Source organism: Mobula hypostoma, chromosome 18, assembly GCF_963921235.1.
Source record: "Mobula hypostoma chromosome 18, sMobHyp1.1, whole genome shotgun sequence".
Lineage (NCBI taxonomy): Eukaryota > Metazoa > Chordata > Chondrichthyes > Myliobatiformes > Myliobatidae > Mobula > Mobula hypostoma.
Window position 1 is genome coordinate 63,362,327 of NC_086114.1, and position 26,329 is coordinate 63,388,655.

General features: G+C 40.4%; 1 protein-coding gene across 9 annotated transcripts in view; it reads right to left on the reverse strand.

Moving 5' to 3' along the window:
- Positions 1 to 26,329, reverse strand: part of ppip5k1a (diphosphoinositol pentakisphosphate kinase 1a) — a 248,735-nt gene that overhangs the window by 191,083 nt on the left and 31,323 nt on the right. For all 9 annotated transcript variants that reach the window (XM_063071002.1, XM_063071008.1, XM_063071006.1 and 6 more), the window contains exons 2-4: positions 17,491 to 17,939; positions 1,928 to 2,123; positions 1,229 to 1,319 (exon numbers count right to left, since the gene is read on the reverse strand). In XM_063071002.1, the coding sequence (XP_062927072.1) occupies positions 1,229 to 1,319; positions 1,928 to 2,123; positions 17,491 to 17,634 (431 nt within the window). In that variant the 5' untranslated portion in view covers positions 17,635 to 17,939. The remainder of the gene's footprint in view (positions 1 to 1,228; positions 1,320 to 1,927; positions 2,124 to 17,490; positions 17,940 to 26,329) is intronic.

The following is a 26,329-nucleotide window of genomic DNA, read 5'->3' on the forward strand; positions in this document are numbered from 1 at the left end:
ATCAATGATTGTGGTCAAGAATAGGAATAGGCACTTCTCTCTTCAGCTTGGCAAATGCACATTATGACTTTAGTAAAGATCAACAACTTGTTGGTTTTGATTTGGTTTGGGGCCTTTCTAGCATGGATGGTTCTGGAGGCCTGAGTATAGAAAGGAGATGGAGAGCCTGGTGACATGGTATCATGACAACAGCCTTTCCCTCAAAACAAGAGCTGATCGCTGACTTCAGGTAGGGCGGGGGAGGGGGGGGAACAAGCTGCATACACTCCTGTTTACGTCAATGGCGCCCTGGTCGAGAGGCTTCAGGTCTCTAGAAATGAACATCACATCATAAATAGCTTGTCCTGTCCAACCACAAAGATACCATGGACAAGAAAGCTCTCCAGCACCACCCCTTCATCAGGAAGCTGGGGAAATCTGGCATATCCCCTTTGACCCTCACCTATTTTTATCAATGCACCATGCAAAGCATCAAGATTTGGTATGGCAACTGCTCTGCAACTGCAGACAGCCATGTAAGCAAAACGCAGCACATCACTACAACCAGCCTCCTTCCATGGACTCTGAACTAGAATCAGAATCCAGTTTATCACTGACATACAGTATGCTGTGAAACTTTTGCAGCAGCTGGATGATGTAATACACACATAAAGCAGTAACAAATATAAAATATATAAGTAGTGCAAAAAGAGAGAGCTCGGTCTATATTTCTCACTACCTCGGTAAAGCAGCCAGCATAATCGAAGACTCCACCCACCCTAGACATTCCATCTTTTCTCCAATCACAACAGGCACATGATACAAAAGCAGGTACCACCAGGCTCATGGACAGCTTCAATCCTACTGTTACCAGACTATGGATAGTTCCCTATTACAATAAGATGAACTCTTGACCTTATAATCCACCTTGTTATGGCCTTGCACCTAATTGTCTGCCCACACTGCACTCTGTTACTGTAAAACTATTCTGCATTCTATTACTGTTTTACTACTGCCTTGATGCAGTGATGTGATGAAATGAACTGTACAGATGGCATGCAACAAGTTCTCTTACAGTAACTCAGTACATGTAACAACAGACCAATTTACTATTCAAAGAATGAATCGAGAAAGCTGCAATTCCAAAGATTAAAGTATGCTGACGACTTACATTAGCTGCAGTTATCTTGGATCAAGAACAAATGTTCATAGATTGGAATATTTGCAATAATTAACATATGGCACATACCTGTCTTGTATATAATACTGCATATTCAAGTCATTAATGAGAACTGGATTCCTGAGTTTTGCATAAGCCACTGCCTTATCCAGTGGAAAACCTGGGAAGAAGAATAAGAGAACACATTTTTTTTACCACCTCAATCATAACCTAGTGCTAATGCACTGATAGTATATATATATAAACAAACAAACAATCAATCAGAATCCCAAAGTACACTGCGCCCTAAACCAAAGCCCATGTCTTACCAATATCTTCGGTCTTGGATATCTAATGTCAGTTCCTTCTATTTGGAATAGCATAACATATTGGAAAGGAGGTACAATCTACTCTTGAACTATCACATAACAGTTAGCTGAACTGGCCAATTATATCCCATTTCATATATCAAACACAGAATACTAAAAAGATAACCTCTGCTTTCGGCTCAGTTTGTCGGATTTTGGTCCGTGAATCAGTAGGGAAGGGTTTAAACTTCAAATACTTTAAGGACACAAATTTAGGCTGAGTACGCCATTTCAAAATGAAAAATTAGTTTGCCTGTTCAAATGACTGACAAAGATCTGACAGAGTAGGTAATTCCTCTAGCAGCATAGGAACATTCTTCCTTTAGCCAATTAATTATATTTATGATTGTGTCTTAAGAGGAACTATTTAAATATTTGAAGACCTTATGTGCAGGCAATTTTCATCCTTCCTATAGCTCACCTTTAGAGTGGAAAGAGATCAAACAGTCACAAACTGGCCAGTTCTCCACGGATTCATTCAGAATGACATCCTCATTAATAATCACAACACTGATGTACTCAAATTTACACAGACGTTCTAGGATCTGAGTCATCGGTTTTGACTTTGATTTCTTCGCCATTGCACAAATCCCCACCAGGATTTGTCGCTCCGGAGGCTAGACAGAGAAAGAGAGAGAGAGAGAGAGAGAGAAAAGAGAAAAAAAAATCATAACCAGGTTAAAAATGTCAAACAATTAGATTTTTAAAAAATAAATCAGTTCATCAGGTAGTAAAGATGCCATATGTCATGCTTCCCTTTACCAGTTCACACACTGAGTTCAAGAGTCAGGAAGTTATGTTGCAGATTTATAAAACTGGGCGCACCTCGCCCCAAGGGACTAAAATTGAATTACAGGGAAGATGTGGAGCTTTGGAGAAGGTGCAGAAGAGGTTTATCAGGACATTGTTTGGATTAAAGGGCAGGTGCTATAAAAGAGAGGTGGGACAAACTAGGCAGTTTTCTCTAGAGCAATAAAGGCTGAGGGGAAACCTGATAGAAGTTCATGAGCTATTAAGAGACATAGATAGAGAGTTGGTATCCATTTCCCCAGGGTTGAAATGAATAATACTAGAGGGCATGCAATTAAGGTAAAAGGGGGAAGTTCAAAGATATGCAGGGCAAGTTTTTATTTTAAACACAGAGTGGTGACTGCCTGGAATGTGCCACCACTGGTGGCAATGGAGGCAGATACGACAGAAACGTTTCAAAGGCTTTTATATGGGTACACATGATTGACTAACTATTTGTTGGACAGAGGGATCTTTGGGTCCATGCCCACAGATCCATGAATGTGGCTAGACAGGTTGATATGGTAGTAAAGATATCATATGGTAAGACAGTTTAAAATAGTGCCGGTGAAGCAAAGCGACAACTTGCTGGCAGTAAAAACCACTAGCAATTACTTTCACAACTTGAACTTCCGATAATGCCCCCCTTCAGCATTTGCCTTTTCCCCCTCTCACCTTATTCCCTTGTCTGTCCATTACCTCCCTCTGGTGCTCTTCCCCCTTTTCTTTCTACCTTGGCATTCTGTCCTCTCCTATTAAGGTTCCCCCTTCTCCAGCCCTATATCTCTTTCACCAATCAACTTCCCAGCTCTTTACTTCACCCCTCACCCCCCCTTCCAGTTTTACCCATCACCTTGTGTTTCTCCCTCCACTCCTCTACCCATCTAACTCTGACTCCTCATTTCTTTTTCCACTCCAGTCATGCTGAATGGTTTGGGCCCGAAACATTGATTGTACTCTTTTCTATAGATGCTGCCTGGCCTGCTGAGTTCCTCCAGCATTTTGTGTGTGTTGCTGGTATTACTTTATTAATCACATTTTTTCCCTTGAGAATGATCACTGCAATCTATAGCCTGTAACTTCCCTTTTGGAGTCGAGCTTTTGAACCACCTGTATGATCTAGCATTTTTGTGGTGTGAACTGAAGTCTCAAAGTTGCAGGACAGTTGCGGCATGGCGTGTACGGGCCAAATCGAGACATCGGAGCCTGGGCCCGAGAGCGGCCAATGAGCCTACGTGTGGCTGCATGAACAGACTTAGAACAATTTGAAGCGGCAGAACTGAGGCAAGGCAGAGCTGAGGTGGCGCGCCCTGGGCCCGAGAGCGAGGAATAAGCAGAGGTTTGACTGATTTAAGCGCTGGGCCAAATTGAAAAGGTCCGGTACTGGTTGAAATCAAAGCAACAGGCAGACCCTGCACCTGAGCCTGCATTAAAGCAGCAGGGCCTGGGTCCAAGAGGAAGGAATAACCCAATGGCCAAATTAAGTGCCAGGCCAAATTGAAAAGGTTAGGCTGCCGGGGCCAGAGATGAGGGACGGGCCACCAATCAGCTTGCAGTTCCATGAGGTTTACTCGTCTCTGTGCTGAACTGAGGCTGTGGCCTGCAACTAACAGTCTGCTTTCTTTTCAAATCCTTTTATTGTATATATAGGAAAAATAACATGAGTACATCGAAGTAACAACACTTACAATGCCTCAAAAAAAACCATTATCTTAAAGATTGAAAACAAAATTTTGCGATAACAAAAAAAAACCTACTGACCAGAAAAGAAAGAAAAAAAAGAGAACCCATTAGGTGTACAACCCCGGAGCCATGCATCATACAAAATGCTTCTAAAAATAAACATCAAACCACCAGCAAGAAAAGAAAATATACTAAAAAAATTTACAATTAGATCATGGAAAAATTATATCAATTAACTCAAATGATAATAATGAGCAAATGAGCCCCATCTTTTCTCAAAATCAAATAAAGGTTCAAAGGTTCGACTTCTAATTTTCTCCAAACTAAGACATAGCATCACTTGAGAGAACCATTGTGACAAAGTGGGAGTCGATGTATCCTTTCACTTCAACAAAATGGCCCTCCTCGCTACCAATGTAACAAATGCAATAACATGCTGGTCAGACACAGAAATACCACGAATATTTTGAGGAACTATTCCAAAAAGCACAGTTAATTTATTAGGTTGTAAATTAATTTTAAGTGCTTTAGAAATTGTTGAGAAAACCGACTTCCAGGACTGTTCCAAAATAGAACAAGACCAAAACATATGTGTCAGTGTAGCTATCTCAGTTTTACATCCATCACAATGACTATCAACATTAGGAAAGATTTTAGAAAGTCTCTCCTTTGTCAAATGATAATGATGTACAATTTTAAATTGAATCAATGAATGGCTAGCACAAATTAAAGAAGAGTTAACCAACTTCAATATCCGCATCCAATCCTCCATCATAAAAGTCAAATTAAGTTCCTTTTCCCAATCCTGTTTAATCTTAGATAAAGGACGCTTATCCCGTTGTAATAATAAACTATAAATTCTTCCAATAGAACCCTTAATCAAAGGATTCATACTCATAATAGTATCTAACAGGTCAGCCTCCAATATGTAAGGGAAATTGCTTAAATATTTTTGTAAAAAATATCTAACTTGAAGGTATTGCAACTAATAGTCTTCTGGATCAGCTGCAGTGATGACTGGCTCTCTGGCTGTAGGCACACTTCCATGAATTTCAGTTCTGAATGTTATTTGCTCATCTTTATTATTCGCATGATTTGCACATTGACAGTCTTTTTTTTAAAATGAGTTCTATTGGGTTTCTTTGTTTTGTGGTTGCCTGTAAGAAGAATCACAAGGTTATATATAGTATATATACACTTTAATAATAAATTTTGAACTTTGACAAATACACAGAGGACGGAGGAATATTGACCACAAGCAGGCAGAAGGAATTCAGCACATCATTGTGGGCAGAAGGGCCTGTCCCTGTGCAGTACTCTTCCATGTTTATACTTCCCCAGATTGCAAACAATTAGTGGCATCAATTAATTAGTATCACCAGCAAAGCCACATCCCAGAAATAAATCAAGTTTTAAAAATGACGAACTAACAATGTGCTGTTCTAATTAGCAGGCTGTGGGTTCGAGCCCCATTCCAGGACATGCATAATCAGAGGGGCCACACTTCAGATAAGAGATAAAATTAGCAGTTTTCTGCTCAGCTGAACAGAAACACTATACCACTATACAATGCTTCTTAAATCCTAATACCACAACTGCTTGATCTCCCACTCATTCACTGAATATTCATACAGAAGGTTAGAGTTACCAAATCTGCTATGCAAAAGCACTGCCTGTCCTGAGGAACTCTACAAATAAATGCATTTGGAAGTGAAAGTCAAAACAATGACATCACATTGGTTGACTTCATAATATATTAAAAAATAAATCAAACTTACAGTTATAGCAAACTTCTCAACTTCAATGCTCACAATTTGAATCTCAAAAATAATGAAGTCCATGGGGAAGGTGCAGTATTGAACAGACTCATTAAACTGAGAAACATGACTAGAAATTTAAATACCACTTCATATCAGGAGAAAAAAAAATCAGGAACAGAGACAAAAATGCCTGCAGATGCTACAGTGGATTTGGGGTGAAGTGAGTCTCAACATCTGAGGAACAGAATGGAACAAGGGTTTTCATTCTCATCCAAGCTCAACTCTGTCTCATTACTTAATTTTCCCCAAGCCCTCTGCCCACAGTTTATACATGATCCCTTGGCTGGTGTTAATTTAACATCAAAAACTAATCAGAATTTAATGCACCTTATGAATATTGCATTTAGAATGTTATGAGAAACATTTTACCAAAAATACTCATTGACATTCCTTCAAATGCCACACCAATAGGTACTATTTTTCCCAAAGCCAGCATAACTACATGGATAAATGCAAACCCCACTGAGTCTCTGAGAGTCAGTTGCAGTGATAGCATGCTACCTTCTGGATCTATTTAATAAAGCTGCATAATATTCACAATAATGTGTTTGTCCCACTCCCATCAGGGAGGAGGCAACATAGCACCTACACCAGGACCACCAGACTGAAAAACAGCACTAAACAAACTTGAATAAGGTGCATTAATAAATCAGCAACAAATAAAAAGCACTCTGGCTGGGCAGGCACTTTGGTTGGATTAAGGGAGTAGTATTGGTGGTACAAGAAGGTTAACATGGTCAGGGTAGACCATTTAATCTGTTTCTGTCCTATATGACTCCAGTAATCCAAGTAGACCACAATGAAGTCAACCATACTTCCCAAAATTCAACATGTAAAAATTGCTAACAGCAGACAAAATAGTGAATATTCAGGCAAAAGAGTTCAATACTAAACTTAATGAAGGCTACAGGATATTGGCATAACACTGAAGGTTACAGGATATTGGAATAATAATGAACACTCTAAAAGTCAGTTTCTATGGAAAACTTTGATTCATATTACATTACATAAACTAAAGCAAGTAGATGCAATTTAAGTTGAAGCACATTTAGACTGTTATCAATCAACATAGTGAAAACATAATACAGAGATAAGCTAATTGGAGCATAGGAGCTTTCGTAAAATGGTCATCTGCTGGCTGAGCTAGAAAAGATATTTAGTCGTTTTAAAAAGATTCTTGACAGGTAAATGGGAAAAGACAATATCATGAAAGCCATATAGTTTTCTTCCCTTTGTGCCAAACCACTGAAGTAAAATTAATTTGATTCAAACTTAAATCATTTTAAAATAGCACAGATAATAAATGGTTCGACAATAACCCTGGTATTTTTCACTCCTGTAAAAAATATCACTTAATCACCAGAATGTTGAGAACAGGATCTGCATTTCCTGAGCAGTGCTCATTTGCTCAGTAAGCCAAAATTTTCTATTTCATTATCTTTCACCTCTTCAACATTTAAACCTATAATTAGTTGAGCAAAGGGTGTCTTTTGGCAGCTTTAACCCATTCCCTTCACTAAATTTCTGATGCATTATAACTTGTAGACTTTTTTCAATGAATTGCCACTGTTCATGGAGACACAAGGTATAATTCAGATATTTTTGGAGGGAAAGTAGGCCACCTGGTGCAATGAGATTATTAACATCTCCCTATAGGGCAGCAACCAAATAGTCACTGAAATTTTGATGAAGATTATATAACATAGCCAAAAAAAATTTTATTTTAAATTAAATGAGAAATAAAATTCACCTCAGCTCACTTCCACAGGGTAGACAGCAATGGGACAACTTGATGCCATATGCAAATCTCACTCCACTATTTAAATGCATCTTCCTCACTACAAGCAGATACCTCAAGATGCAACATAACAAATCTTGGGGCTATGGTTTGAAATACATCTATCCAGGGTGAAAGCAGCAGAATGAACAGCCACGTTCCAAATTTCAGTCTAAATTAAAATCGGATAGATGTCTGGCTCCTGGAATTGGATTATTGAGACTTAAGCAACTGCTGGACTGTGATACTGGTTTGTTTTCCTGGATGAAAACCAATTTAATGTTAAAGATCAAATTCACTTTTTGTATTACTACTCAGTATTAATTCAACATTCAGGGCCTCAGGTTTACTGTTGTCCTTAGAAGCTTTCAAACTATAGCTACCCATTGCTTCACTATCAACACAGATAGAATATTGCCCAGAATATCAGGGCTCACATCCACACAGATCACAACAATAAGACTCTAAGATACAGGAGCAGAATTAGGCCATTTGGTCTATCAAAGCCTGCTCCACCATTTCACAATGGCTGATCCATTTTTCCTCTCAGCCCCCAATCTCCTGCCTTCTCTATGTATTCCTTTATGCCAAAACCAATCACAAATCTATCAACTTCTGACTTAAATATATGTAAAGACTTGGTCTCCACAGCTGCCTGTGGCAAAAAAATTCCACAGATTCACCACTCACTGGCTGAAGAAATTCATCCTCATCTCAGTTCTAAAAGGATGCCCCTTTATTCTGCTGTGTCCTTTGGTCCTACACTCTCCCCCATAGGAAGCATCCTCTCCACATTATCTTATCAATAGGTTTCAATGAGGTCACCCCTCATTCTTCTGAATTCTAGTGAATACAAGCCCAGAGACATCAAACTCTCTTCATATGACAAGCCATTCAATCATGGAATAGTTTTCGATAACTTCCTTTGAACTCTTCCCCAGATAAGGGGCCCCAAAAACTGTTCACAATACTCCAAGAGACACCTCACCAGTGCTTTATAAAGCCCAAACATTACAGCCTCACCTTTATATTCTGGACCTCTTGAAATGAATGCCAACATCGCATTTGCCTTCCTTACCACCAACTCAACCTGCAGATTAACCTTTAGGGAATCCTGCACAAGGACTCCCAAATCCCTTTACAACTCAGATTTTTGAATTTTCTCTCCATTTAGAAAATAATCTACCCTTTTATTTCTTCTACAACTATACACTTCGTGACACTGTATTCTATCTGCCACTTCTTTGCCCATTCTTCTAATCCAAGTCCTTTTATAGCCTCCACTGCCTCAAAACTACCTGCCTCCCACCTACTTTACATCCACGAATTTTGCAACAAACCCATTCATTATCCAAGTCTTCGACAAACAACGCAAAAAGAAGTGGTCCCAACATAGGCCATTGTGGAATACCTGTCACTGGCATCCAACCAGAAAAGGCTCCCTTTATTCCCATTCTTTGTCTCCTGCTAATCAGCTACTGCTTTATCCATGTGAGTATCTTTCCTGTAATACCAAGGGCTCCTACCTTGTTAAGCCTCATGTGGCATCTTATCAAAGGTCTTCTGAAAATCCAAGTATACAGCATCCACCTGTTTTTTTTAAAATATTTATCCTGCTTGTTATTTCTTCAGAGAATTCCAATAGATTTGTCAGCCAAGGTTTTCCCTTGAGGAAAGCATGCTGACTACAGTCTATTTTATTGTGTGCCTTCAAGTACCCTGAAACCACATCCTTAATCAACTCCAAATCTTCCCAATCACTGAGGTTAGAATAACTGGCCGTTAATTTCCTTTCTTCTGCCTCCCTCCCTTCTTAAAGAGTGGAGTGACATTTGCAACTTTCTAGTCTTCCAGAACCATTCCAAAATCTAATGATTCTTTAAAGTTCATTACTAATGCCTTCATAATCTCTTCAGCCACCTCTTTCAGAACCCTGGGGTGTAGATCATCTGATCCAGGTGACTTATCGACCTTTAGGTCTTTCAGTTTCCCAAGATTCTCCCTAGCAATGGCAACTTCATACACAGCTGACTCCTGAAACTCTTGAACTTCCAGCATACAAGGGTCGTCTACAGTGAAGTCCGATGCAAAATACTTGATCAGTTCATCCATCATTTCCTTGTCCCCCATTACAACTTCACCAACCTCATTTTCCAGTGGTCCAAAATCCATTCTCGCTTCTCTTTTACACTTCATGCATCTGAAGAATAGCCATGAATAAAATGGACATTTTTGTAAGACAACAGAAATAACATTGAAAATGATCATTCACTCCAGGTTTCATTCCACAGTCACCACTTACTCATATCCACACTACACCAGAATATGTCGGTCCTAGATTGGCCTCTATAGCTACCAGAGGGCCACCAATAGACAACCCTCTTAGGAGAGTATCTCATTCAATCCGTGTGATTGCAATACTATTCCATGTCACAAGTTAAATCTATCAAGGCTAAATTGAATTAGTTGAAGACGCACATCTACCATTATTTATTTTTTAATCTTGTAGGAAACGCAGTCTGGGCCGTTCCATGCCCAGACCACATCTCAGTAAATCAGATCACTTGGCTGTCCTTCTGCTATCTGCATACAGGCAGAGGCTAAAGAGCAAAGCTCCATTGATTAGGACATCAAAAAGTTGGTCAAGGGAGGCAGAAGAGCACCTGTGGGATTGTTTCAAGTCGGTGGACTGGAGGAGAATCAAGTTCTCATTTGTGGATCTGAATGAATACACCATGGTTATGATGGACTTTATTAAAACAGTAGTAAACAAGTGTGCCCTCACAAAATCATTGAGTCTTCTCCTACCCGAAGCCCTGGATGAACCATGAGATCTGCAATCTGCTGAGGGCCAGATCAGAGGCAATGAAGTCTGGAAACCAAGAAAATACAAGAAGTCCAGGTCCAATCACTGGAAACCCATGGGTGAAGTGACAATTCCAGACTAAACTTTAATCAGTGAAGGCTGCACAACAGTTGTGGGAAGGCATGAATACTATCACCTCTTATAAAGTTAGATCAAGCGACATAGGCAGCAACAGAGCTTTGCTTCCAGATCAAAGCCTTCTATGCTTGCTCTGATTGTCAAAGCATGGAAGAGCCATCACAAACTCTCACGAGATTTCATTCTCTGAGGCTGACATGCAAGCAACCTTCAGAGGGGCGATCTCACAAAAAACATCCGGCCCAGATGGGGAACCTAGCCAAGTACTAAACACCTGCGTTGATCAACCAGCTGGAGTGTTCACCAATATCTTTAACCTTTCTCTTTGGCAGTCTGAGGTACCCACCTGCTTCAAGTAGGCTTTAATTATACAGGTGCCCAAGAAGAATATGGTAACCTGCCTCAATAACTATCATCCAGTAGCACTTATATCCACAGTGATGAAGTGTTTTGAGAGGGTGGTGATGAAACACATCTGTCTGAGAAGCAACTTGGATCTGCTCCAATTTTCCTACCGGATCACCAGGTCCATAGCAGATGCCATCTCACTAGCTCTTCACTCAGCCTTAGAACATCTAGGCAGCAAAGGTGCATACATCAGGATGATCTTTCTCGATCACAGCTCAGCATTCAATACCATCATCCCCTCAAAAACTAATCAATAAGTTTCATGAACTTGGCATCAATACCTCCTTGTACAATTAAATCCTCCACTTTCTCACTTGCAGACCCCAGTCAGTTTAGACTGGCAACAACATCTCTTCCATGATCTCCATCAGTACAGGTGCCCCACAAGGCTATGTGCTTAGCCCTCTGCTCTACTCATTTACACTTATGACTTTGTGGCTAAGCACAATGTCATAATTAAGTTTGCCAATGACACCACTCATGTAGGCCGTATCAAAGGTGGTAACGAATCAGCATATAGGATGGAGATTGAAAATCTGGCTAAGTGGTGCCATAACAACAACCTCTTAATGTCAGCAAGACCAACGAGTTGATTATTGATTTCATGAGGAAGAAACCAGAGGTCCATGAGCTAATCCTCATTAGAGGTACAGAGGGTCAGCAACTTTGAATTCCTCTGTGTTACTATTTTGGAGGACCCATCCTGGGCCCAGCCGGCAAGTATAATAATGAAGAAAGCATGGCAGCACTTCTAGTTCCTTAAGAATTGCAAAGATTCAGCAGGACATCTAAAACTCTGACAAACTTCTATCGATGTGCAGTAGAGAGTGTATTGATTGGCTGCATCAGAGCCTGGTACAGAAACACCAATACCTTTGAACGAAAAATCCTACAAAAAGTAGTGGATATGGCCCAGTCCATCATGAGTAAAGCACATCCACACAAAACATTGTAGCAGGAAAGCAGCATCCAACATCAGGGACCCACCACATGCTCTCTTCTCACTGGTACCATCAGGAAGGTGGTACAGGAGCCTCAGGACTCACACCATCAGGTTCAGGAATAGTTATTACTCCTCAACCATCAGGCTCTTGAACCAAAGAGGATAACTTTACTCAACTTCTCTTCATTGAAATGTTCCCACAACCTATGAACTCACTTTCAAGGACTCTTCATCTCATGTTCTCGATATTCATTATTTCTTTCTTTTTGTATTTGTACAGTTTGTGTCTTCTGCACGCTGGCTGAATGTCCAAGCTGGTGTTGTCTTTCATTGATTCTATTACGTTTATTATTTTATTATGGATTTATGGTTACTGTTCTAATATGGCCCACAAAGAAATGAATCTCAGGTAATCAGAAAGAACACAACAGACCCTGATCAAAATAGTTAAGCATTTTCAGCATGCTTCTTAATGTCCAACACTAATACACTGCAGGGTATTCCTACTATACACTAACAAAATATATACTAATATACAGTTCACCTTCATGCTATTTGAATTTAGGAATTTTAAGAGTGAAGATAACCAATCACAGAAAATGCTTTTCATAATAGATTGACTAATGAAACCAAGTTTGTCTTTGAAAGAGAAGGAGCAAAGCAAATTATGAAGATACAAATGGGCTACAAAAGATATAAACAGGTTATGCAAGTGGACAGATGTGGTAAAAAGGGATGAAAAGTAGACAAAGAATTTATTTAAATGGTGAGATATTAAACAGCAAGGAAATACATAGGGATCTGTGTGTACTAGTTATATATATATATAGGCATCCATTAGTCTCGTGAGACCATGGATTTGCGCCTTGGAAGGTTTCCAGAGCGCAGGCCTGGGCAGGGTTGTATGAAAGACTGGCAGTTGCCCATGCTGCAAGTCTCCCCTCTCCACACCACCGATGTTGTCCAGGGGAAGGGCACTAGGACCGATACAGCTTGGTACTGGTGCCGTCACAGAGCAATGTGTGGTTAAGAGCCTTGCTCAAGGACACAACACGCTGCCTCAGTTGAGGCTCGAACTAGCAACCTTCAGGTCACTAGACCAACGCCTTAACCACTTGGCCTCGCGCCAACACAAGTGTACTAGTTAAGACTCACAAAAGGCTAATATGCAAGTACAGTGAGTAATTATTAAGCTAGTAGAATATTACTGTTCATTGTGATGGAGGGACTACAAAAGGGAACTTAAGTTTTACATATTTAGGACATCTGGTACAATATTTTCTTTTTATTTAATGGAAGACACAAATGCTGGAAGCATGTCAGAGAAGGTTTACCAGTCTGATACCTAGGATAGGTTGGGTACTTCAGTTTACACTACACCAGTGGTAGCAAGTACAGCCCCATGGCATCACCTGCTATATTCCCTAAACTACCACATACAGGTTTACTTTGAATTTCTATTGAATATATTGGTGATCAGCTTATTAGTTATGCCAAATAGTTCTGGGTTTCAACATAAGTGGAAAAACATTATTTCATGCATGCCAAGGTGGAACATTTCAGAATCATTGATAGGGACATCCTGAGACACAAAAGTATATAAAAAGGAAACCAGTAGATAAGTAGACCATTAAACCATAAGATAAAGGAGCAGAATTAGGCCATTTGGCCCATCAAGTCTTCTTCACCATTTCATCATGGCTGATCCAATTTTCCTCTCAGCCCCAATCTCTTGCTTTCTACCATATCCCTTCATGCCCTGACCAATCAAGAATCAATCAACCTCTGCCTTAAATATAAAGACTTGGCTTCCACAGCTGCCTGTGGCAAAGAATTCCACAGATTCGTCACTCTCTAGCTAAAGAACTTCCTCATCTCTTTTCTATTCTGAGGCTGTGCCCTCTGGTCTTAAAACTTCCCCACTATAGGAAACATCCTCCCCACATCGCTCTATCATGGCTTTTCACCATTCAATAGGTTTCAATAAGGTAACCCCTCATTCTTCTGAATTCCAGCAAATACAGGCCCAGAGCTATCAAACGCTCTTCATATGCCATACTGCACATCACATATTCAGTCACAGCACTGCGAGGAGTCACTCAAAAAGTAAGGAAAACAAGTTAATAATCATTCAGGAGTCAGCAACTCAGAATGTTGCAAAAACTGAAAGCCAAGCAAATTGTACACCTATGAACTGCATGTGACTAAGTAGTTATTTGCCTGACGCATTTGCAATAATACCAGCCTTCGTTTAATCCGGTGTTATTTACTTACCTATATTTTTTTGCTACAAGTCAGAAGTTTGACTAATCTTTTGCTCCTAGGGCTAGCCACAAATAACCTTGTATCTAAAAGAGGGATTAGCTAACTAGTTATTGTGAGGCTGTTCCAGATATAGCTGGGAAGAAGTAAATCCATCTTCCTGATATTTAACCAGATTAGAACTACCTTTCCTACAACTCTCAAGATAAAAATAGGTGTTTCTGAGCTCCCTACAGGATTTACTTGTTTCTACCTCTTTATTTGTTTCTCTCTCTATGATTTCTATCTCTTCCTGACAAATATAAATGAAGTCTCTTGTGCTTGACATTTCCTGATCTTAAAGATCTCCATCAGGTCAACCTTCAAACTTTACCTTTCTCGTGCAAAAAAAGTGAAAGCTTCCAGTCAGGTATACCCTCCCAGTTCTACTACATCCCATTTCCCCTCACCTAGATTCACTCTATAAAACTTAAGAGGTCACACAATCAATCAACCCCAGAACCAATCATAAATTACAAAAGAAAGCCATTAAATTGTTGACAGTTGAACAAGATGTTTATGGGATGGGAAAAGGTGGTGGCAGAGAGTTATTAAGGAATATACAAGGCCAATTTCATTCTCTTTGATTTACTACTTTATTCTAATCAGTGGAAATGAAAAGTATCAAATTCTGGAAAGAAATTAATGGAACAGTATACAAGAGCACTTGAAAAAAGCTGCATTCTGCTTTAGAGTTGGCCAGGGATTTCAAGTTTGAGAAAACAGAAACCAAAATTATATCCCATTTGCAATGGTTACCAGCAATTGTTGAAATTGAGCGCATTTAGGTTTAAGTAAATAGACCACAGAAGCAGCACTGAGTGACAGTCAACATAATTTTATTTGTTCACATTGCTGGCCAATGCCATCCTTTATTGTTCATCCCATTGTCCTTGAACTGAATCATGTAGAATACCAGGACAGCCAGATATCCCCCTCCCAAACCAAATGAGTTTATACAACAATCCTGTGGTTTCATAACTACCTTTTTTTAAATTTCCAGATTTATTGACTCATTTGAATTTAAATAATCCAATTGCTCTGATAGGATTTAAGTTTATATTTCTGCATCCATGGCACAGATTCTTCTTTGTTGGTCCAGTAACTTGTCCATTAATCAAAATCAGCTCATAAACTACTCTAAGAGCACAAACACGAGGAAATCTGCAGATGCTGGAAATTCAAGCAAGAAATTAAAAGCACAGGAGTCAGACTTCCTGGAGTTCAGATGACAAATTGAACACTTGGCTATAATAAAAAAGGATTTTCCTTAAAGCAACATTAAGAATCAAATCATCAATAACTCGCCATGCAAGCACTCCATAAAGAAATGCATCAGAGAATAGCTACTGAGGGATAAACTATCTGATCTTTGCTCAGGTAACAAACCGCTCCACTCAGGTCTCAGTGACTGGTGAGGAGGAAAGACAGGCTATGGTTCCTTGCATTCCTCAATATAACTGCTGAAATGAGCAGCATAGACATCAGAGGAAAGCTAGCACTGGGGTCAGTTTTACATCACTCTCTGCAAGACCAACATGCTGACATGTGTATATAATAGAATACAACAGCATTTGTAATCACGTGCCCAGCAACTTTGCACCAGCAATGCAGCCTTATATTTCCATCTTACACAATGTTCATCTATTAAAAAATTACAATCTAAGGCATCCATCAACAAATGCCAATCAGCAGTGAAGTAATAATGCCGAGAATATTTGACACAAACAAAATATAAAAGTTATTAATTACTAATGTAGCTCAATTTCTACAATTGTCAAATAGCACATTCAATCTTTGCTGTGTTATACACACAAATTCACAGTATATCATTATGTCACGAAACAATGATTGAACATGGATGCACAATTTCTAATACGACTTGGACAAATACTGAAATTTATGGCAGGGACAGCAGCTCTCAGCCTAGAATGCACAAAATGGGCAAAGGAACATCTCAATTTATAATGAAGTCCTGTCAAATATAAAATAGGTCCCTGGTACACTTGCATCTGGGATAAGTTATCTGAACTCCATTGTGCAAACATAAGGCAAGGACAAATTATGTTCAGCATCCATTGAAAGTTTGAGGAGGTTGACAGGGTAAGGCTGCATGGAAAAATAAACCAGTGTCACTGATGTGACAGAGTAATGTTTGATTGAACCAAATAGCCTGCCACTGGTTTCATTGCTCATAGTTGCAGATAAAGAGCAAATCAGTAAACACATAGATGCAGATCCACATAAAAGTACTGTACCAGTAAGGTACTATAACTTTGCAAGAGAAAACAAGAAAATGCATTTCAAGAAGGCATAAATATATTAATAAAACAGGCACACCACTATTTAAAAAGCATGAAATCCAATCTCGCTAAACAATGCACCTAGCTATGTATAGCAGCATTTAATGTAAGGGACTTAATGAAGGGTCTCAGTCTGAGATGTTGGCTGTTTATTCACAAAGCCAGAGCTGGCTTTGCTCTGATGTACACACTACCTATTTTAGCAGTTACATTGGTGAATGCCAAGGAACCATAGCCTGTTTTTCCTCCTCACCAGTCACTGAGACCTGAGTGGAGCATATCAGATAGTTTATCCCTCAGTAGCTAGTCTTTGATGCATTTCTTTATGCAGTGTCTGCATAGCAAGCTATTGCTTTGATTCCTAATGTTGCTTAAAGGAAAATGAAAATGCTTTTTTATTTTAGCCAAGGGTTCAATTTGTCATCCGAAATCCAGGAAGTCTGACTTCCTGTACTTTTAAAGTAGTTTATGATCTGCATTTGTGTAATGGACAAGTACTGCACCAGCAAAACAGAAATGTGAACTTAAAGCCCACCAGAGCCACTAGACAATTTGAATTCAACTGAGTAAATAAATCTGAAACTTTAAATAAGAATTGGTGTTATGAAAGCTCTGGATTGTTGTAAAACTCATCCGGTTCAGTTTGGGCAGGGAAGGAAATCTGCCTGTCCTGCTGAGGTCCTCCAGCATTTTGTATATATTGGCCGTAATTGGCCAACTTTCTTTGAACATGAAAGGTTAATACATGTAAATAAAGCATTTCCTCCCACAAAACCTTTCTCCAAAAACCTTTAAAAAGATGTACCTCAAGTACAACCAATTCAATAAAATTACATAATAAATTATAAGCAATATTACTTTCAATGCAAAACTAATCTCCTACATTCCACTAAACATTTTCTTAATTTGATAAAGTGAGTATTTTACTGCATAAATGGGGTTAAGCAATATATTTGTTATATTATTAACAGAAAAGATTAAAAGTGGGTAAAGTTAATAGCAATACAGTCACTTACCGAGTCTGAATCATTTTCATCATCGTAAAGGTCAAGGTCTTCTGCCTTCATGTTTGATTCCAGATTGTCAATTTCATCCTCGTCGGAAGAAACAAAGAATTTAGGAGCCGAGTGATCCCCCTCAAAAGAGGTGGGGGTTGTCATGACAACCTGCTTGACCTTTCATCACGGATATTAGTCATAGTTTTAAAAAAAAGCAAAAGCGAGACAGCAAGAAAGAGAGAGAGAGATAACTAAACTTCCCATAGTACTAATTCCAGCCTTGGTATCATCGCTATTCCAGTGATTTGCTGAGTTTACAATCTGTCCTTAGAGCACAGTCCAGGTCTTGAATACACGTAGTAGTTCAGCTCAACCGCAACTTGCATAGGTGGAGCCTAACTAGAAATCGCTTAATGCAAAGTTTTTTCCTGCACCCTCCATAGATCTCCTCTTCATCCCAATAGTAACTGCAGTAGAAAGGAAACAGAAATAGAAACAAAAAAATGAATTATTTTAAGTGCAAGTTACCAAAATTATATTTTATTTGTCTCCAGTCCTTAATATCACATTTTTACTTGCATCAGTTCCTTAAATAGAGATTTTCAAACTTTCAGCATTAAAGAATGGGCCAGTCTAGCTAAAATTATATCATGATTCCTTTATAGCTGTGTAAAGTTTTTCCATTACACTTTATGACTTAGAAAATATAACAGCCCACACTGTCAACACCATTGTTGTTGGCTGAATCGAAGATGGTAACAAATCAACAAATAGGATGGAGACTGGACATCTGGCTGAGTGGTGTCACAAGAACCTTTCAATCAATGTCAGCAAGACCAAGGAGATGATGACTGACTTTAGGATGAAACCAGAGGTCCATGGGCTAGTCCTCATAAGCGGATCAGAGGTGGAGAGGGTCAGCAAATTTAAATTCCCCAGTGTTATCATTTCAGAGGATCTGTCCTGGGTCCAGCACGTAAGTGTAATTACAAAGAAAGCATGGCAATATCTCTCCTTTCTTAGAAGTTTGCAAAGATTCAGCATGTCATCTAAAACTCTGATAAAATTCTATAGAAGTGTGGTAAAGAGTATACTGACTGGTTGCATCACAGCCTGGTATGGAAACACCAATGCCCTTGAATGGAAGTCCCTACAAAAAGTAGTGGATATGGCCCAGTTCATTATGGGTGAAGTCTCCTCACCAGTGAGCATATCTACACAGAGTGATGTTGCAGGAAGGCAGCATCCATCATCAAGGACCCCCACCATTCATGCCATGCTCTCTTCTCGCTGCTGCTATCAAGAAGCTGGTACAGTAGCCTCAGGACCCACTCCACTGGGAACAGTTATTACCCTTCAACCATCAGACTCTTGAACCACAAGAAATAACTTTACTCAACCCATCACTGAACTGTTCCTACACCTATGGACTCACTTTCAAGGATTCTTCATCTGATGTTCCCAATATTTATTTATTTTTCTCTTTCTTTTTGCATTTGCACAGTTTGTTATCTTTTGCACATTGATTGTCTGTCCTGTTGGGTGTGGTCTTTCATTGATTCTATTGTTTCTTGTATTTACTGTGGTTGCCTGCAAGAAAATGAATCTCAGGGTTGTACAGTGTATGGTGACCCATACATGTACTTTGATAATAAATTTACTTTGCACTTTGAGAATGTAGAAACAGCCCAATACTTGTGCAAATTCAGCATGGAGTGGAGATCAATTGTACCTTGTATTCAATCACTCAATGCTGCTCTTTGGAATTGCTACACAATCCACTGAAAAGACTCACATCCATTTTTATCAACAATTGGAAAGTACACAACAGCAAGAGATAGAACACTAACTTTATCCTCACCAATATGTAGAACTCAGTGTCAGAGTACAGAACTCAGCACAAGTGGAAATTATCGAAATTATAATGGCAGTGTAGTCACAGGAGTCAACTAATAACGAATATTTGAAATTTGGTTGTTCCTTGGAATGATGAAATAGCAATGACATTCTCTCGCTTCCTTACTTGTTCCAATGTTGGTTTATCAATCCCATCGCTATTACTGGAAAGGTTATACAAGAGCCTGAAGACCCACACTCAATGATTTAGGAACAACTTCTTTCCTACTGTCATTAAATTTCTGAACAATCCATGAACATTTCTTCATTATTCTTTCTTTTTTGCACTACTTATTTTGTAATTTATAGCAATTTTCTGTCCTTGCACCGCACTACTGCTGCAAAACAACAAATTTCACAACGTAAGTAGGTGATAATAAATCAAATTCGAATTAATTTCCTCCATGGTTTAGATTGCTATGATAATGTCAACTGGTGAGAAATAAGGATACTCCTATTTCAATGGTTTACATCCATTAGGAACTTAACTACTTCAGTCATGCCCATACAGCCTTTCATCATGTTAATATGAAGTGCAATTGAAACTAGACTCCAGAGACATCAAGACAGCAAGTGATAAATGCTGATTGTTACCACACCCAGATCTCTCCAACACCATTCATTTCAACAATGTTATAAGTTACAATTGAAAACATACATATTGACCAACATTCCAGTGTAATATTTGTCAGTCATGCAACAGAAACGACTGCCAGGTGTTCGTTTGCTAAGGTATCCCAGAGCCTAAGTGTAGCTAGTATTACAAAACAGCAAATAGTGAGGCCTCCGTTGGTCGGTGTCGACCATGGATGTTGCAACCTAGCTGTCCAGGTTGATAGGGCAAGCCACGGCAGTACGATATGGAAAGCAAGTTGTTGCTCCCCCTCTCCATGAGTTGATGAATTCAAAGAAATGGCAGAGATTGATAAAGTTTGGCATCAGTGGCATTGCAGGAGTGTTACCAGTCAGCACTAAACTCAACGTAGGACTGCCTCAGAGACTCCAGCTCGGTATTTTTCCCTTCTGGGTTTACTCCCAAAGCCTTTCCCAAGGCAGCAAAGATTTGAGACCAGTTTTCTGGCTCCTAAATAAGCCATCAAACACAGCTGAGAAGACCATCTGCCCAGAATCACTGGTTTTAAGGCACCAGTAACCCACTTCTGCCTCTTCTCCTGTCAATTAGAGACGGTTCTGCCAAGCTGAGTAACTAAGCCTACATCCACACTAGACCAGATCATTTTGAAAACACCGGTTTCACGTAAAAACGACAGGCGTCCACACTAGGCGTTTTTGAAAATACCTCTGTCCACATTAAAACGGATATTTGGGCGAATCTCCTCCTGCTGGGCATGCGCAGGACACATCTACAGAAAACAAGCGAAGAGGAAACGGTACACTTCGTGCGAGTTTGTCCAGTTACAGACTAGAAAAAATTTTAAAGGAAATTACCAAATGAAAGACTTGGTGCACGTTTGTCCAGTTAAGGCTGATTTATACTTCTGCATCAAGTCGACGCCGTAACCTACGCAAGTGGCCTACGTGCGTTGCAAGCATTTATACTTGTGCACTGGTGTCCTGTCATGGAGGCCTCCTGTCCCATGATCCTCTCGTATCCCCTTTTGCCAATCACCTGTCCAGCTCTCGGCTCTATCCCTCCCCCTCCTGTCTTCTCCTATCATTTTGCATCTCCCCCTCCCCCTCCAGCTTTCAAATCCCTTACTCACTCTTCCTTCAGTTAGTCCTGACAAAGGGTCTCGGCCTGAAACGTCGACTGCGCCTCTTCCTATAGATGCTGCTTGGCCTGCTGCGTTCACCAGCAACTTTGATGTATGTTGCTTGAATTTCCAGCATCTGCAGAATTCCTGTTGTTTATGTTACCTCATTTGTTTGCCTTTACTTTTGCCATGTCTTTGTGTATCATTTTGCTATATTTAACATGTGCAATAAAACGAGTTACTGGGCAAAAGTGACAATTGCATCTATTGAATGTTTGCACAAGCAATACATTATTGAAGCACCTTGTTAAATGTATAAAACATGTCTGCGTCAGTGTTTTCTTGTATCTCCATACAATGTTACATTAAGCTGTTACACATCTACTGTCAGATATTGTTGTGGTGTTGGAGGGTGCGATCAAGAAAACAATGAAATGCCACCCTGCCGCCACTATTTGTTCCGGCACGTTTTAAAAATAGCCGGTTACCCCGTAAACATTATGCTGGATATTAGGCGTTTTCAGATTTATTCACTCTGGAGAGCATTTCCAAAAAGCTCCATTTTTTGGGGGAGGAAAACGCCATTTCAATGTGGACGGAGGGTCAAAACGAAGAGAAAAAGCTTTGGTTACGGATTTCTCCGGTCCAGTGTGGGCGTAGCCTAAGCCACATATGAAGGACAGGAGCTGGACTTAATTATCAGAGGCTAATTAAGAGGGGGAGGGGGAGGGAAGGGGGTGCGGGCAGTGGAGGATGTAGATGCTTTTTTGCTGGTGGGGGAGGGGGTCGTTGCTTTGCTGCTGCTTGTGCATGGGAGGGGGAGGCTCAAAGGGCTTTGGGGTTCTAACATTTAACTGTCATTCTTTCTTTGGGGCACTCCTCTGTTTTCATGGACGTTTGTGAAGAAAAAGAATTTCAGGATGTATATTGTATACATTTCTCTAACATTAAATGTACCTACTGAAATACAGATCTGGGAAACTGATAGGTGAAAAGAGGTAAGGGGATAGACAAGGGGGAATCTGGGATAGCAGAGGGTAGAAGAGCATGGGAGAAAGGGAAAGGGAGGAGCACCAAAGGGCGGTGATAGGCAGGTAAAGAGATGAGGTGAGAGAGGGAAACAGGAATGGAAATGGTGAAGGGGGGGATCAATTACCAGAAGTTCAAGAAATTGATGTTCACACCATCAGATTGGAGGCTACCCAGATGGAATACAAGATGTTGCTCCTCCAACCTAAGTGTGGCATCATCGCAGCAGTAGAGGAGGCCAATGGACTGGCATGTTGAAATGGGATTGGGAAGTAGAATTGAAGTGGGTGGACCCGGGAGATCCCGTTTTATCTGGCGGACAGAGCACAGGTGCCCGAAAAGGTCTCCCAATCCAGGTCAGGTCTCACCAATATACAAGAGGCCACATCGGGAGTACCAGATACAGTACAAGAGGTGACTCTTCACCTGTTGGCATCATCTACTGTAGAGGGTCTGTACTGGACCTGGTTTTGGGTAGTGCGCCTGAACTTTCAGTGGCTAAGCAGTTAGGGAACTGTGACCACAATTCCTTAACTTTCAGGATAGCTATGGATAAGGATAGGTATGGCCCTTGCAGGAGAGTTTTAAATTGGAGTAGTGTAAATTACGAGGGCATTAGGCAGGAAAGAATAGTTAATACCATTTTTCTGGCAAGTCCAATTTAGACATGCGAAAGGTGTTTAAAGATCAATTGCACAGAGTACAGGAAAGGTACGTGTCTGTGAGAAGGACAGACAGGGATGGAAAGATAAGAGAACCTTGGATCTCCAGACAGGTGATGAGTTTAGTCAAGAAGGAAAAAGTACATAAAGCTTCGGATGTTAGGATCAAAGAGTATATGATTATAAAGAAGCCAGAAAAAAACTAAAAGCTGCAATTAGGAAAGCCAGGAGAGGCCATGCAAAGTCCTTGGCAAGTAATATTAAGGTGAATCCCAAGACATTGTACATATATATAGAAAATTATATCCATATACAAATATACATATATGGAAAATTGTGGTAAACAAACTCGGCAAACAATGAAGAAGCGAGTGAAGGCAAGGCTGATCTAAGGGTCAAGGCAGGCGGGTGCGAGACAGAGACAGAGCAAGGTTGAGCTGTGTTCCAGAAGAAGATGGAGTCGGAATCAGAGACATAGTTGGAGCAAGTGAAGTGGAGAAAAGTTGCAGCAGAGTTGTTTTGAAGCCCATCCACCAAAACCGGGAGTGAGGTTTGATCCAACCAAATGTCATGCCGAGTTGGAAAGGTCAAATATGGGCTGGAAGCAGCCCAGTGCATATCACTATGGTGGGCCCAAGTCTGAGGGATGACCCGATGCTTGGACAATTTAAACTTCAAGCCAGTGTTGGGACCAGAGGTGAGGGTCAAGTGAGTTCTGCTCCGCAACGTTTTACTCCGCTGTCCTCGGTGCTGAGGCTGAGTTCCAGCTGCTCAGAGCTTACTGTCTACAAGCTTCGTAAGAATTTGCCTCTATGTGATGGATTGAGACCGAGACTATAGGCCCACTCTGGCGGTTCCCAGCTTCAGGTTTATGGACTCAATTTCATTCTGAATGCTGATGTTTGCTTTATAGTTTGCATGATTTGTTTTGATTTTTTTCCTCTGTGCATTAGGTGTTAGTTTTTTTAAAATTGAGTTCAAGTTTCTTGTTTTGTGACTGCCTGTAAGCAGACTAATCTCAAGGCTGTACAACACATATTTACTTTGATAATAAAATGCACTTTGAACTTTGAACATACGTCGAGAGCAATAGGGTAACTAGGGAGAGGGTAGGACCACTTCAGGATGAAGAGGGGAACATTTGCTTGGATGTGGAGAATATGAATGAGATACTTAATGAGCACTTTGCTTCAGTATTTACCAAGGAAAAGAATATGGAGGACCAGGAGATCACTGCTGAGTGTATAAATACGTTGGAGCATTTACAGGAGGAAGTGTTAGACCTCCTAATGAGTACTACATTGGACAAGTTCCCAGGGCGTGATGGGATTTACCCTAGGTTATTGAAGGAGACAAGGAACGATGTTGCTGGGGCCTTAACCAGTATCTGCATGTCCTCTCTAGCCACAAGTGACGTCCCGGGGGACTGGTAAGTAGCTAATATTGTACCTCTGAGAAGGGAACAATGAAAAATCCTGGGAACTATAGACCAGTGAGTTTCATGTCAGTTGCAGGAAAATTGCTGAGGAAAATTCTTATGGATAGGACATATGAGCATTTGGAAACTCATAGCCTAATTAGGGAGAGCTAGCATGGCTTTGTGTGAGGCAGGTCATGTCTTAACAATTAGATGGAATTTTTTGACAACGTGATGGGAGAGATTGATGAAGGTAGGACAGTGGATGTTGTCAACATGTATTCTAGTAAGGCGTTTAACAAAGTCCCTCGTGGGATACTAATCCACAAGATTATGTTGCATGGGGTCCACTGCGAATTGGCTGTTTGGATTCAGAACTGGCTTGCACACAGACGACAGAGGGTAGCAGCTGAAGGGATTCTTTTCACCCGGAGATCTGTAATTAGTGGTGTTTCACAGTGCTTGGACCTCTGCTGGTTGTGATGTACAAACGTTTGTCTATAAATGACCTGGATGAAAATGTAGGTGGATGCATTAGTAAATTTGCAGATGATACCAAGACTGGTGGAGTTGTGGATAGTGTAGAAGACTGGCAAAGAATACAGCACAATACAAATCAGTTGCAGATATGAGCAGAAAAATGGCAGATGGAGTTTAATCCAGATAAGTGTGAGGTGTTACACCTTGAAAGGACAAATACAAGGAAACAGTACACTGTTAATTGCAAGGCCGTTAACAATGTTACTGAGCAGAGAGATTTTGAGATCCAAGTTCATAGCGCCATGAAAGTAGTTACACAGGTTGAAAGGGTAGATAAGGAGGCTTATGGAATGCTTATTTTTATTAGTTGAAGCATTGAGTTCAAAAGTCAAGAGGTTATGTTGCAATTTTATAAAACTCTGGTTAGGCCACATCTGGAGTATTACATATAGTTCCGGTCTCTCCACCATAAGATGTTAAGGCTTTGGAGAGGGTGCAGAGGAGGTTTACCAGGATGCTGTCTAACTTAGAGGGCATATGGGTTGTCTCTTTGGAGCGAAGGACGCTGAGGGGGAGCTCTGATAGAGGACTGCAAGATTACGATAGGCATAGATAGAGTAGACAGTGAGTGCCTTGTCTAATAGAGAAATGTCTAATACAAGAATGCATACAGTGAAGGTAAGAGGAGCTAGGTTCAAAAGAGATGTGAGGGGTATGTTTTTTACTCAGAGAGTGGTGGATGCCTGGAATACGCTCCCTGGTATGGTGGTAGAGGCAAATATTTAGGAAACCTAAGAGACATAGAAACATAGAAACATAGAAAATAGGTGCAGGAGTAGGCCATTCGGCCCTTCGAGCCTGCACCGCCATTTATTATGATCATGGCTGATCATCCAACTCAGAACCCAGCCTTCCCTCCATACCCCCTGACCCCTGTAGCCACAAGGGCCATATCTAACTTCCTTTTAAACATAGCTAATGAACTGGCCTCAACAGTTTGCTGTGGCAGAGAATTCCACAGATTCACCACTCTCTGTGTGAAGAAGTTTTTCCTAACCTCGGTCCTAAAAGGCTTCCCCTCTATCCTGATCCCCCCTATGTGCTGTTATCACATCCTTGATAACTGACTCCAGCAGTTTCCCCACCACCGACGTTAGGCTAACCGGCCTATAATTCCCCGGTTTCTCTCTCCCTCCTTTTTTAAAAAGTGGGGTTACATTAGCCACCCTCCAATCCTCAGGAACTAGTCCAGAATCTAACGAGTTTTGAAAAATTATCACTAATGCATCCACTATTTCTTGGGCCACTTCCTTAAGCACTCTGGGATGCAGACCATCTGGCCCTGGGGATTTATCTGCCTTCAATCCCTTCAATTTACCTAACACCACTTCCCTACTAACATGTATTTCGCTCAGTTCCTCCATCTCACTGGACCCTCTGTCCCTTACTATTTCTGGAAGATTATTTATGTCCTCCTTAGTGAAGACAGAACCAAAGTAATTATTCAATTGGTCTGCCATGTCCTTGCTCCCCATAATCAATTCACCTGTTTCTGTTTGCAGGGGACCTACATTTGTCTTTATCAGACGTTTAGAGAGGCACATGAATACAAGGAAGACGGAGGGATATGGACATTGGGTAGGTAGGAGGGATTAGTG